The 12,127-nt window shown below is 50.2% G+C and overlaps 1 protein-coding gene across 1 annotated transcript; it reads left to right on the top strand.

Annotated features, from left to right (window-relative positions):
* Window positions 1–1,983: 1,983 nt before the first annotated feature.
* On the top strand, window positions 1,984–4,540 carry LOC119335841 (cytochrome P450 734A4-like). The gene is made up of 5 exons (XM_037607905.1): window positions 1,984–2,411; window positions 2,526–2,749; window positions 2,848–3,095; window positions 3,219–3,612; window positions 3,756–4,540. The coding sequence occupies exons 1-5, from the start codon at window positions 2,108–2,110 to the stop codon at window positions 4,212–4,214; spliced, it is 1,629 nt and encodes a 542-aa protein (XP_037463802.1). The 5' UTR covers window positions 1,984–2,107; the 3' UTR covers window positions 4,215–4,540.
* The last annotated feature ends 7,587 nt before the right edge of the window (window positions 4,541–12,127 follow it).

Genomic DNA, 12,127 nt, shown 5'->3' with positions numbered 1-12,127 from the left:
TTCTAGTAACAATTGCGCTACTAATTTGTGGTTAGAGTGGCATATAGTTGATCTTCATGAATCGGGATATGCCATAGTATATTTTGAAACACAAGGATTGATATACGACATGATTTAAAACATGTATTTGTTCTTTCTATTAGAGAGAGACTTTTCACATTGAGGGTCTCTAAATTCATTTTGAGGCGGTGATTTCCTAATTTCAAACTATACTGTTCACATGCTATTTTTGGTTTTTCCTCACCTTTACATTTTCCAAGGTTTGTAGTAGTGTTGACCTAGATCAATCACTAAAAAAATGTTTCTTCACATTTCAATGGTTTTTCCTAGATTACTTACTCAAGCCCAATTGATTTAGCTAAATGAAACTCTGGTTGACTAAAAAAATGCAACATGTGCTTGGAAGAACGTTACATTGTGGACCAAAATAATACATGTTGCACTTTTCACTAGATTGGTGCTGTGTTTTTCTCAATCGATTGTGCTCAGTCAACCAATATACTAAAACATTTAGGGTAAGAAAAAACTCTACACAATTTTAACACAAAAAAAACACAATTATAGGATTAATTAGTAAAAGAAAAATTGCTCTGATTAGTTACTTAATGAGAAATATGAGTCACATGTCAAGCTCAGTTATTTGGGAAAAATATCCAAAGTTTCAATTTTTGGCATTATTTCGTTTATTCAATCTCACATTTGTTTTTTCAACAGAAACTAAATAATTAATCATGCGTTGCAACAGGTGTAAATATTCTGTTGTATATTAGCCCATGATTACCAGACGTGGAGTTTGTGAGTAGTACAATCCAAAAAAGCCCATCATGAACAGTAAAATCCAAAATAATAATAATTTTTTTGCAAGAAACAATGATGTTTTTTCTACATGCATGCTAAAATTCATGATGGAATCAAACTTGTGGAAATGTGAAAAAATCGATGCTTCACAAAGAGTGTTATTGGGTGCATTTTGAAGCATCATTTTTGTTTTCTTGGTCCACCCCTCCACAAATATTATTCCATCGCGAAAATGTTCATGCATATAGAAAAAACTTCAATGTTTATTTCTAAGAAAAATCAGATTGTCTGGAAAAAAAATCTATTTTTCTCTCCAGAATTTACTGTTCACTCGGGGTCATATGAGCTCGAGCTCACAATAACACTTTCGATGATTACCTTTCATACAAGTGTGCTTGTCTAAATAATTATTTATCAAATGATACCCGTGATTTATCTACATAAATGCATTTAGGATTTTATTTGGTAACCACTTATTTGGTAAGAACTTATTATCTTGGCAAAGAAAACATACTTTTTATCTTGTAAGTGAGTAAAAGTCGGGAGGAAAAGGAAGAACGTTGGACAAAGGAGGTGAACGTTACTTATTTTAAGTAGGAGAGAAAAGAAAACCTTTTGTCGCCAAATTCTTTTTCAGGCGATAGCCTCCTAATTTTTTTTTGAACACAATACAAACGTAAGCGCTCATACATACATACGCGCATACACTCATCCGTATGTACGCACATACGCACACCCTACTCCTATGAGCATTTTCGAGAGACTGAGTCGGCATATCATCTTAAGATTTACGAAGTCATCGCAGACGCCTCTTCATCGATGGGAACTTCTCCTTCTACTGAAAACGCATCACCGGAAATCCTGAAATGAATTTAGAAATAATGCGAAATTTCAACCCGTGCCTTTCACGTTCCATTTCCGGGTTTTGCTCTCCTTTACAATTTGCAACAGAAAACAGGAAATGCCACATCAGTTCAGCAAGCCAGCCAGCATGGTCAACCCAGGAGGCTTGGGCTTAAACCTAACTCGTTGACTGGGACAAACCCAAAGCATGAACAGAAACAGAGCAGAACAGAGCGCGGGCTGGGCCCGACCGACGCCGCCGGCCGCTCCCCTATATAACGGCCGCCTCCTCCCGCCCTCCCTCCCTCCTCCAGTCCTCCTGCCCCTTTCTCATTTCCAAACCAACCCAACAAACGCTCGAGCAACCCACCGGCCACCGCGCTGACCGAAACGCTCGTCGAGGGATCGGACCCCTCTTCTCCCGGGCGCCCTTTCAGTTTCAATCAAGAAGCGCAAGGAGGAAGGTATGGGGGTGCCGGAGAACTGGTGGTCGACGTGGAGGGGGCTGGCCGTCGCCGTCACGGCGGCGTGCCTGCTCCTGCACGTGGCGGCGCGGGTGACGGACGCGCTGTGGTGGCGGCCGCGGCGGCTGGAGGCGCACTTCGCGCGGCAGGGCGTGCGCGGCCCGCCGTACCGCTTCCTCGTCGGCTGCGTCCGGGAGATGGTGGCGCTCATGGCGGAGGCCACCGCCAAGCCCATGTCGCCGGCCACCTCCCACAACGCGCTGCCCCGGGTGCTCGCCTTCTACCACTACTGGAGGAAGATCTACGGTATGTATGCATGCGCCGCGTGTTTCTTCCCTTCTCTTGTTGTCAGCGGCTCACGTTCTCCGCAATCAATGGGTGGAGTTTTAATGGTGGTTGGGTCTTGTCGTGGCGGCGCAGGGCCGACGTTCTTGATATGGTTCGGGCCGACGCCGCGGCTTACGGTGGCGGATCCCGAGCTCGTCCGCGAGATCTTCCTGACGCGCGCGGAGGCGTTCGACCGCTACGAGGCGCACCCCATCGTCCGGCAGCTTGAGGGAGACGGGCTCGTCAGCCTACACGGCGACAAGTGGGCCCTCCACCGCCGCGTTCTCGCCCCCGCCTTCTACCCCGACAACCTCAACGTACGAATGAAACGCATACCGCCCTTTCTCTTTGGCCCGCTTAGCTTGGTCAGTGTGCAGCGACTGACACGGTGCCGCGCCGGCGATGTTTTTTGCAGAGGCTGGTGCCGCACGTCGGGAGGTCGGTGGCGGCGCTGGCGGAGAGGTGGCGGGCGATGGCGTGCGCAAGCGGCGGCGAGGTGGAGGTGGACGTGGCGGAGTGGTTCCAGGCGGTGGCCGAGGAGGCCATCACGCGCGCCACGTTCGGCCGCAGCTACGCCTCCGGCCGCGTGGTGTTCCGCATGCAGGGCCGCCTCATGGCCTTCGCCTCCGAGGCCTTCCGCAAGGTGCTCGTCCCGGGCTACCGGTACGTCAAATCAAATACGACATTAATCCCAACCGAAATCAGTCACCGCTCAGAGATTCTCCATTAACATCTCCATGCTTCTGTACTCATGTGTGCGCCGTCGTCAATTCAATCGATTTGCAGGTTCTTGCCGACCAAGAAGAACCGGATGTCGTGGGGCCTGGACAGGGAGATCAGGCGGGGCCTAGTCCAGCTCATCGGCCGGCGCAGCGACGCCGCCGAGGACCACGAGGCGGAGATCAAGGAGAAGGGCAACAGCGGCGGCTTCAGGGACCTGCTGGGGCTGATGATCAATGCCCGCGACAAGAAGTCGCAGGCCATGCCGGTGGAGGAGATGGTGGAGGAGTGCAAGACGTTTTTCTTCGCCGGCAAGCAGACGACCACCAACCTGCTGACCTGGGCCACCGTGCTCCTCGCCATGCACCCGGAGTGGCAGGACCGCGCCCGGCAGGAGGTCCTCGCCGTGTGCGGCCCGGGCGAGCTCCCCACCAAGGAGCACCTGCACAAGCTGAAAACGGTACGCCACCCACACATCACTGTTCCGAAACCGAAAGTACCCGAAGGATGATCTTTCAAACAAAACGTCCGGAGGGGCATTCCGGTAACTCCGCAGCGACGAAAAAAGACTCACCTTGTTTCTTGTCCCGTGTCCCGTTCCAGCTGGGGATGATCCTGAACGAGACGCTGAGGCTGTACCCACCGGCCGTGGCCACCATCCGCAGGGCCAAGGTGGATGTCACCCTCGGCGACCTGGCGATCCCGCGCGACACGGAGCTGCTGATCCCGATCATGGCGATCCACCACGACGCCAGGTTCTGGGGGCCCGACGCGGCGCAGTTCAACCCCGGCCGGTTCGCCAGCGGCGCGGCGCGGGCGGCGACGCACCCGCTGGCGTTCATCCCGTTCGGGCTCGGGTCCCGGATGTGCGTCGGCCAGAACCTCGCGCTGCTCGAGGCCAAGCTCACCGTGGCCGTCCTGCTCCAGCGCTTCGAGCTGAGGCCGTCGCCCAAGTACGTGCACGCGCCGACGGTGCTGATGCTGCTGCACCCGCAGTACGGCGCGCCCGTGATCTTCCGCCCCCTGTCGTCGCCGTCCGCCGTCCGCGTCGATCCACGCTAGCTAACCAGCCAACGAACTCTCTCTAGGCCTCTAGGACTAGGAATTGACAGAAATGACCCGGCCGTGCTGTGTGTACATAAGCCTAATGACACGGAACCGCTAACGGAAAGCAGCTTCGCCATGGATGGCCCTCGCTAACTATACTGGAGTAGTAGAGTAGATCATCGGAGCAGAGCAGGACCTTTAGGATTTGATGGCACAGGACAGGAGAAGGCGGGGCCCGCGGCCCCCTGCCCGGTCGCTTCCATTTGTTCTCTTCTCCTTCCACGGATTCTGGCCGCGTTTGTGTGTACGTACGTACTCCTACATCACAGCTGTGTGTTTTATTCCGGCTATTCTTTAGTTATTATTAGAGCAAGAAAAAGAAAAAGGGATGATCAATCCAGACTTCCAGAGCAGCGGAAAAGCTGTATGGGGATGGGAAATTTGTTCGCCGTGGACGTACGCGGTATTCCGGCCTTGTGCTCCTCTCCTTTTCCGTTTGCGTCGTGCCTGGTTGTGTCGTGTTGACAATTCATGGCAGAATCTCTGGTAGTAGTTGTACGAAGGGAGGAATACGCTTTGTGCATGCTGTGCTGTGCTGCTGACGATGCTGTGCAGATTCTAACTGAAGTCCACTGTGCTGCCAGTGTGTCGCCCACTCCACCCTGTCCTCTTCCTCGTGTCTTCTCTTGGTCTTTTTCGTTTTTCTGCATTAGGTTTTATTTCCTTCATCCAAAAAAAGAAGGAAGTACCTAGAAGTCATCTAGATGAGACATAATTTGGTCTCATTCACTTTGAAAACAAGAATAGATTCAACCCACGTCAGCACACACGCATCTTATAACATCACATTCAATGGCTATAAAAAATGAATGAGACCAAATTATATCTCATCTAAATGAGTTCTAGCAAAACTGAAAAAAGAACCCCGCCAATTTCTTTCCAAGCCGTTTGCTTTAAGGGCAGCGTCAGTTCTCAACCACAATTTTCTCGGCCGGCCAAAGCCAGAGCACCTTGTGTCCATGTACATATTCACGATAATTTCTTGCATGTTTGAATCTTTATCAAGTGTCGATGTGTATATTCACGATGTTTTTCTCGCATGTTTGAATCTTCTTCAAGAGCTTCAACGAAAAAGAAGACGGATTTTTTCCGCCAAGCCATCTGACTCGGATGGCTGATACTACTATTTCTTTCTAGAAAGCAGTCCTTTCTTGTTGGAGGTCCCAATTGTGCTAGGGTATTGTAAGTTTTTTGAAGATCGGCTATGTTTTCTTTTCACCTCTTTCCTCCTCCAAGGTGTTTCTCAATAGTCGACCTCGCCCATTTTCCTGCCATGGTCGAGGTCTTCGTCAAGGGGCTCCCTCACACTGTTATTTAGTTTTTGGTGGATTCACCGCAAAAACATATTTATCTCGATATGCAAGCATATCATCTCAACAAGCAACATGCATGCCTAAAAGACCCACCTCAACATGCAACCATTCATGAAAAAAGGTTGACCTCAAAATTCAAACATGCATGAGAATTTCCATTCTATTATGTTAATCATATTGTAAAAGTTCCACAACTGTACAATAATCAAACACAATAAAATATATATATTCAGTTTTAGTTCTCATGTTATTAATGCAAATATTCATATTCCATACAAGTAAATATCACTAAAATATAGTACAAAACATTCCCGCAATAACGTGATGGGTATCATCTTGTTCATTTTATTGATAGCTCCGCTGTAATAAACTTTCACGCATTTGGCGAAGGTTGAGCTACTTAAGCTAATTATATAGCCAATAATGTTTACGCTATAATAATTGGTTTCAAGCAATGATTGACACAACATAAAAGTAAAAGAAAGGCCCTCAGAAGAGAGAAGAAGGGATTGTCATGCGCTTTTTGTTGAAAATTCAAGAGTTTAGTTTGTTGAAATAATAATTCCACATTGCCCCATTACACGGTGCTGGACCTTTTTTATTGTTTTTTCGGGTCCCCATCACAAGTTCGTGGAAAATTATCATTCCCACACAATAAAAACTCAAACAAGGGAAATTTTTAGTTGTCAATGTGTTGCCTACGATGATGACAATTTACTTGGAGTGACCTTATTACTCGGTCACATAAGTAGTATAGTGGACACTTGTGGGACTAACTTGGCTTAGTTTATGGATGCACAAGCAAAATTCATGCTTAGTACAAATAAGTTTGGGCTAGAAAGCTCTAAGTAAATGATGCTTGTTGGAGGGCCCATGAGTAATGGTTTTTAACGTATGATCACATATACACGTTCACTTGGTTGTCTTTCATTCCCAACTGATGCGGAGCATCCTACGGTCATCTCCATGTACACCTTCATAGCACCTCAAGTCCCAAGTGCACCTATCGGACTTAAGGTGAACCCACTCCTCTTCGAGATTGACATGAATATCCATTGGACTTGGTTGCTACCTCACCATGGAACATTGTGCATCATTAGGTACAAGGACGACCGCCACCAAGCAGCTAGGGAGCGTCTCGGAGGCCGAGGAGAAGGACCCCAAGGCCACAAGGAAGAAGGAGGAGTTCACCAAGATCAAAGCAGGAAGTCCCAGGCAACCCCGTGCGCACGGCCTCCCCCGACCCCATGCCCACGGGCCTCCTAGAAAGCTACTAGAAGTGAAGACGCACACCCCCTTGCACACGGCCTCCAGACCCCATGTGCACGGGCCCTCGCCGATGTAGCACCCCATTCGCACGGGCTTGTACCGTGCCCATAAGACCCATGTGCGCACGGGCCCATCAGGAAGCTAGCCGAAAGCCACCTGTTCGGGCCTCCACTTCGTCCCCCTCCTCCAGCTACCTATATATTTCGTGCCTAGGTCATTTGTTAGGGTTAGCAAAGTACATGATATAATCTTGAGAGATTTGCTCCTATCTACCCTCTCCCATGAAGATCAAAACCTCCTAGGAGAAGAACCCTAGTGGATATCAAGACCCCATCTAGGGAAGGATCCCCATCATAGGATCATCAAGGCCTCATCTCCCTTTAGGATTTGGGATGAACTTTACCTTGTGCTATTTTCTCTTTGTTGTTCATGTATCTTTTGGATCCATGTGTTGCTAGTCTAGTGGATGTGTAATTGGGCTTGTTCTTGAGTGTTCCTTTTGTGATTCCCCCTCTTGTTCTTCATGTTCTTCGTGGTTCCCCCTCCAATTCGTGAAAGATCTCCACTTAGGGTCTCTACCCTACAACATCATGGTATCATGAGCCATGTTGATCACGAATTTGAAGTCTTGCCCATCGTTTTCTAGACTAATTTTGCTTGTTCTTGCGCAATTTCAAAAAATCCCCTTCAAAAATAGCCCCCAAATTTTTTGCAATTTGTTGGTTATTATGAGATTTTGTTGTGTTTGATCCATGATTTTATGGTTTGGCAAGTAGATCTTGGCTTTCCCCAACTCTCCACCATGAAATCCACAACCAATTTTTCTTTCCCACCTCAAATCTGAGCCCCGAAATCACGAAGTTTCCACCATCCCCATGCCCACGGGCCCCCGACCCCGTGCCCCCCTGCAAAGTCCTAGGACACCCAGTGCCCACGGCCCTTGTACCATGTGCACGGGACCCCGTGCCCATGCCTTCCTAACCCCGTGTGCGCACGACCACTACAAAAAAAAGACATATGCGTGACATTTTGGGCCGAACGATTTTTTCTGTCATACTTATGACACTTCTATGACGATAATTGTGACAAAACCCGGTATCATCATAGATGTGGTGGGCTCCTACTTCTATGACAAAAAATCATGACAGAAAATGGGCTTTTCATCCTGGGCGGGCCGGAGACGCAGCTGCATGACATTCTTTAGGCCGTCCATGACGGAAAAAACCGTGGTAGAAGCGAGGGCGAGGAAAATATCGGGGTGTTCCCGGTTACGGTGGATGGTCAGGGCCGAGCGATGCACGGAGGTTTGCGCATTTCTCTCGTACACGCACGCGCATGGGTGCGAGGTGTTGGGCTCTAACTGAACCTGAGCGAGGCGTTCGCCTACTGAACCGAGTGATTGCACTGTAGGCTACGCGTTACTGAACCCGAGCAATCGATCGATGGCTGTTAACTAAACCCGATCGAGCGATTCCTTCGCTATTGCTGCTAACTAAAGCCGATCGATGCTGCCTCTGGATGAGCAGTGAGCGTTGTTGGGGTTTTTGGATGAACAGTTCCCGGTGGGGGTGGATGAATTGGACCCCATGGTGTTGCCTTTGGATGAACAGGACCCCGATCGATCGAGCCGGTTGGGGCTGGATGAACAGGACCCCGTGGAGGGCTGGATGAACAGGACGACCCCGTGGAGGGCTGGATGAACAGTAGACGGTGGAGGGGTGGATGAACAGTAGCCCGTGGAGGGGTGGTTGAACAGGAGCCCGTGGAGAGGGCTGGTTGAACAGTAGCCGGTGGAGTAGTGCGCGATGGAGGCTGGATGAACAGGAGCCCCGTGGATGAACAGTCGCGGGTGGAGGCTAGAGGAGGTCGACGGTGGATGAACAGTAGCCCGTGGAGGCTGGAGGTGGTCGACGGTGGAGATGAACAGTATCCCGTGGAGTCCCGTTTTGCGGTACGTCACACCCCTCCCGATGAACAGGACCCCCGTTTTGACCGTAGCGCTCCAACACAAGTCTGTTTCCTCCGTTTTGCGGTACGCCACACCCCTTCCGATCAACAGGACCCTGTTTCGACCGCAGGAGGTTCAACACAAGTCCGTTTCCTCCGTTTTGCGGTAGGCCAGACCCCTCCCGATGAAGAGGATCCTGTTTTGAACGTGGCCGGTCGAACACAAGGTCGTTTCCTCCATTGTGCAGTACGCCAGGCCTCGTTTCCATCGGTTGTTCAAGCCCTCCCGATGAACACGACAACACATTCCGTTTCGACCCAGCCGGTTGGCTCCCCATGAACACGACGATGACGCAGTTTCTTCATTTCGACCCAGCCATGTACACGACCTCTGGCCGTACGTATGCACGAGTAGGTGTTCGAGACCCCGCCCGTATGTACGTACATGGCCGTACTTACTTTCTTGCACCCTGGCCGCTGTACGTACGTGTATATGCTACGTGCACGTCTCTACTACGACACGTGCGGGCCTCTACATCGACCAGTATGTACGTACATGTTCGCGACCAGAATGACAATGCTACGTACGCTTCGACCAGGTGGGTCCCGACTATCAGGCACTTCCTTGCGTGCGAAGATGTAGCTGGTGGGTCCCAGCAGTCAGGGGGCGAATCATTTTTTTGCCCGTAATATGGATGCACTTCCTTGCGTGCGAAGATGTAGCTGGTAGGTCCCAGCAGTCAGGGGGGAAACGTTTTTTTTTCACGAAATACGGTGGCCCGTTCGGTGGGTCCCTGTTGTCAGGTGGAGGAATCATTATTTTCCGTGTGATAAGGAGGCACTTCCTTGCTGCGACTGTGGACCCAGCTGTCAGCCTCTCCACGTACAGTCCACGTCCGATGGAAGTCGTTTCTTGACCATGTTGACCACGCCGCGCCGAGAGCACCAGGGCGGTGGACGACGGCGAGGCCTAGGAAGGGGACGACGCGGAGCCGGGGAAGACGCGGCAGTGGATGCCCACGCGTAGAGGAGTATGAGGGTTCACTGGTTTGTCTGCGGTGTGAGGTTGCCGTCGCCGCAGAATAACAGGAGGTGTGGGTGAGTAGAAGAATGGCCTGGCCAGCGGTGGGACTAGTAGGGGGCGATGAGGCCTCCGCGGCATCATAGCCGGCCATGGGAGGCAGGAGCACGCGGCACGACCGGCGCTGGTTTGGGCGGCCGGAGCAAGAAGACCCGAGGTTGAAGAGGCACTACGGCCGTTGGATGGACATTGTCCGTCATTGGAGCTAGAATTGTTCATATTGACTAAGTTGACAAAGCCCTCCATCCACGTCAACTTAGTAGGCCCACAAGCCTGCCTCCCACTAAGGTGGGTCCCAGCTAGCAGGGGGACTATTCATTTGTTTGTGCGTAATAAGGAGGCACTTCCGGTGGGTCCGAGCTGACAGCGGGGGGAACGTTTTTTTCGCGAAATACGGTGGCCCGTCCGGTGGGTCCCAACACTCAGGGGGAAACATTTTTTTTCGTGAAATACGGTGGCTCTTCCAGTGGGTCCCTGCTGTCAGGTGAAGGAATAATTATTTTGCGCGTTATAAGGAGGCACTTCCTTGCGGCTGCCATGGACCCAGTTGTCAGCCCTCCACGTACAGTACTCTTCCGATGGAAGTCGGTCATTGACTACATTGACCACGCCGCGCCGAGAGCACCAGGGAGGTGGACGATGGCGAGGCCTAGGAAGGGGACGACACGGAGCCGGGGAAGACGCGGTAGTGGAAGCCCGCGCGGAGAGGAGTACGAGGGTTCATTTGTTCGGTTGCTATGTGAGGCTGCCGTCGCCGCAGAATAACAGGGGGTGTGGGTGAGTAGAGGGATGCCTGGCCAGTGGTGGGAGTAGTAGGGGGGTGAGGCCTGTTCGGCAGCACAGCCGGCCATGGGAGGCGGGAGCAGGCGGTCCCGCCGGCGCTAGATTTGGCGTCTAGAGCAAGAAGATCAGAGATTGAAGAAACACGACGGCCGTTCGATTGACATCCAACGGTTACGTCTGCTAGAATCATTTGTTGAGTATATAATAACTAAAAAAAATCTTGCATACGCGTCAATTTAATAGGCCCACAAGTCATACAATTCCCTCTTTTTTTAATAATTTATATATAGCTCATTGCAACTTCTTATGCAATTTATTGCAGTCCATTTTTTTGGTTGGCCAGGGCCAATTTCGCATATATCTGTGGGTTCCAAACTATTTGTAATGTCAAAATATCGAGCCAGATTTAAAGTACTTTGAAGACATATTTAAATTAGGTTAATGGCTGGTGAAATAGGAATCTAAAAATGTGACAAAATTCAGAAATTATAAAGTAATTGCCAATTTGTCATCTGTTTTTATATTTACAACCCATTTCATATTACTTTCAAGATTTGCAGGCGTCTTGAAAGAGTTGCAGCCCATCAGGGCGTAGAAAAATAAGTAGGCCTGGATAGGGTATTCTTCAGAAAAAATAAACCAGGCTCATTTTCATAAAGAAAAAATAGCTGGGCTGGTCACATGGTGAACATAAAATATAAGCCTTGGCTAGACGGGCCACAGCCCAGTTCAAACCCTGCTCCATCTTAACAATAACAAAAAAATATTGCTCGAGCAGCTACATCCCAGGTGTCAGCCGATCTTGTGCTATTCTCTTGTCTATTGACTATATAGCTCACAATGTCGTGGGTCCCAGATGTCAGGAAAACACTAGGAGGAAGCATTTTACTTTTCCATACGCTCACATGGTGGGCCCCTACTGTCATCCTCTCCACGTACTTCTACCGATTCCTGTTATTTGTTGACCATGTTGACAATGCGAGAGGGCGGCGCCACGGCGAGCACACCAAAGCACGCGGAGGACGACGGCGAGGCCTCGGACATCGGCGTTAACGATTTAGAAGACGGTGGGGCAACGATGCGTCCGCTGAGGCGCAGCCAGCCATGGGAGGCGGAAGCAGGCGGCCCCACTGGCGCTGGTTTGGTTTTGGTGCCTGGAGGAAGACATGACTGAAGAAACACGACAGACTGTAAAAGCAGCAGGAGTACTTAACAACCTTAACAGAAACCAGCAGGGGCACTTAACAACCATAGCGGAAAGCAGTATGAGTACTTATACAGGTTCAACCGTACAAAGCACGCCTCGAACAGTGCTACTTCGCCTACAGTTAACCAAGGGTGAGGCCGCCAAGACCCAGGACAAGTCCCAGGCGCCACCCCGCGCATCCACAACCTTCTGAAAGCGGCTTCATCTCGCAATGTGGTCAACAAACAAGATATTCGCTTTAGAGCCATGGAAAAGCAGGAACATAATC

This window comes from Triticum dicoccoides, chromosome 7B (genome assembly GCF_002162155.2).
Source record: "Triticum dicoccoides isolate Atlit2015 ecotype Zavitan chromosome 7B, WEW_v2.0, whole genome shotgun sequence".
NCBI classification, from domain to species: domain Eukaryota; kingdom Viridiplantae; phylum Streptophyta; class Magnoliopsida; order Poales; family Poaceae; genus Triticum; species Triticum dicoccoides.
Note: the sequence above shows the minus strand (reverse complement) of the source record. Positions and strands in the feature narration are given on the sequence as shown.

Bases quoted from the DNA above. Each gene is read 5' to 3' on its own strand.
- LOC119335841 (XM_037607905.1), top strand. From the start codon at position 2,108: ATGGGGGTGCCGGAGAACTGGTGGTCGACGTGGAGGGGGCTGGCCGTC. The intron at 2,412-2,525 runs GTATGTATGCAT...GTGGCGGCGCAG, and splicing joins CTACTGGAGGAAGATCTACG to GGCCGACGTTCTTGATATGG. The intron at 2,750-2,847 runs GTACGAATGAAA...TGTTTTTTGCAG, and splicing joins TCTACCCCGACAACCTCAAC to AGGCTGGTGCCGCACGTCGG.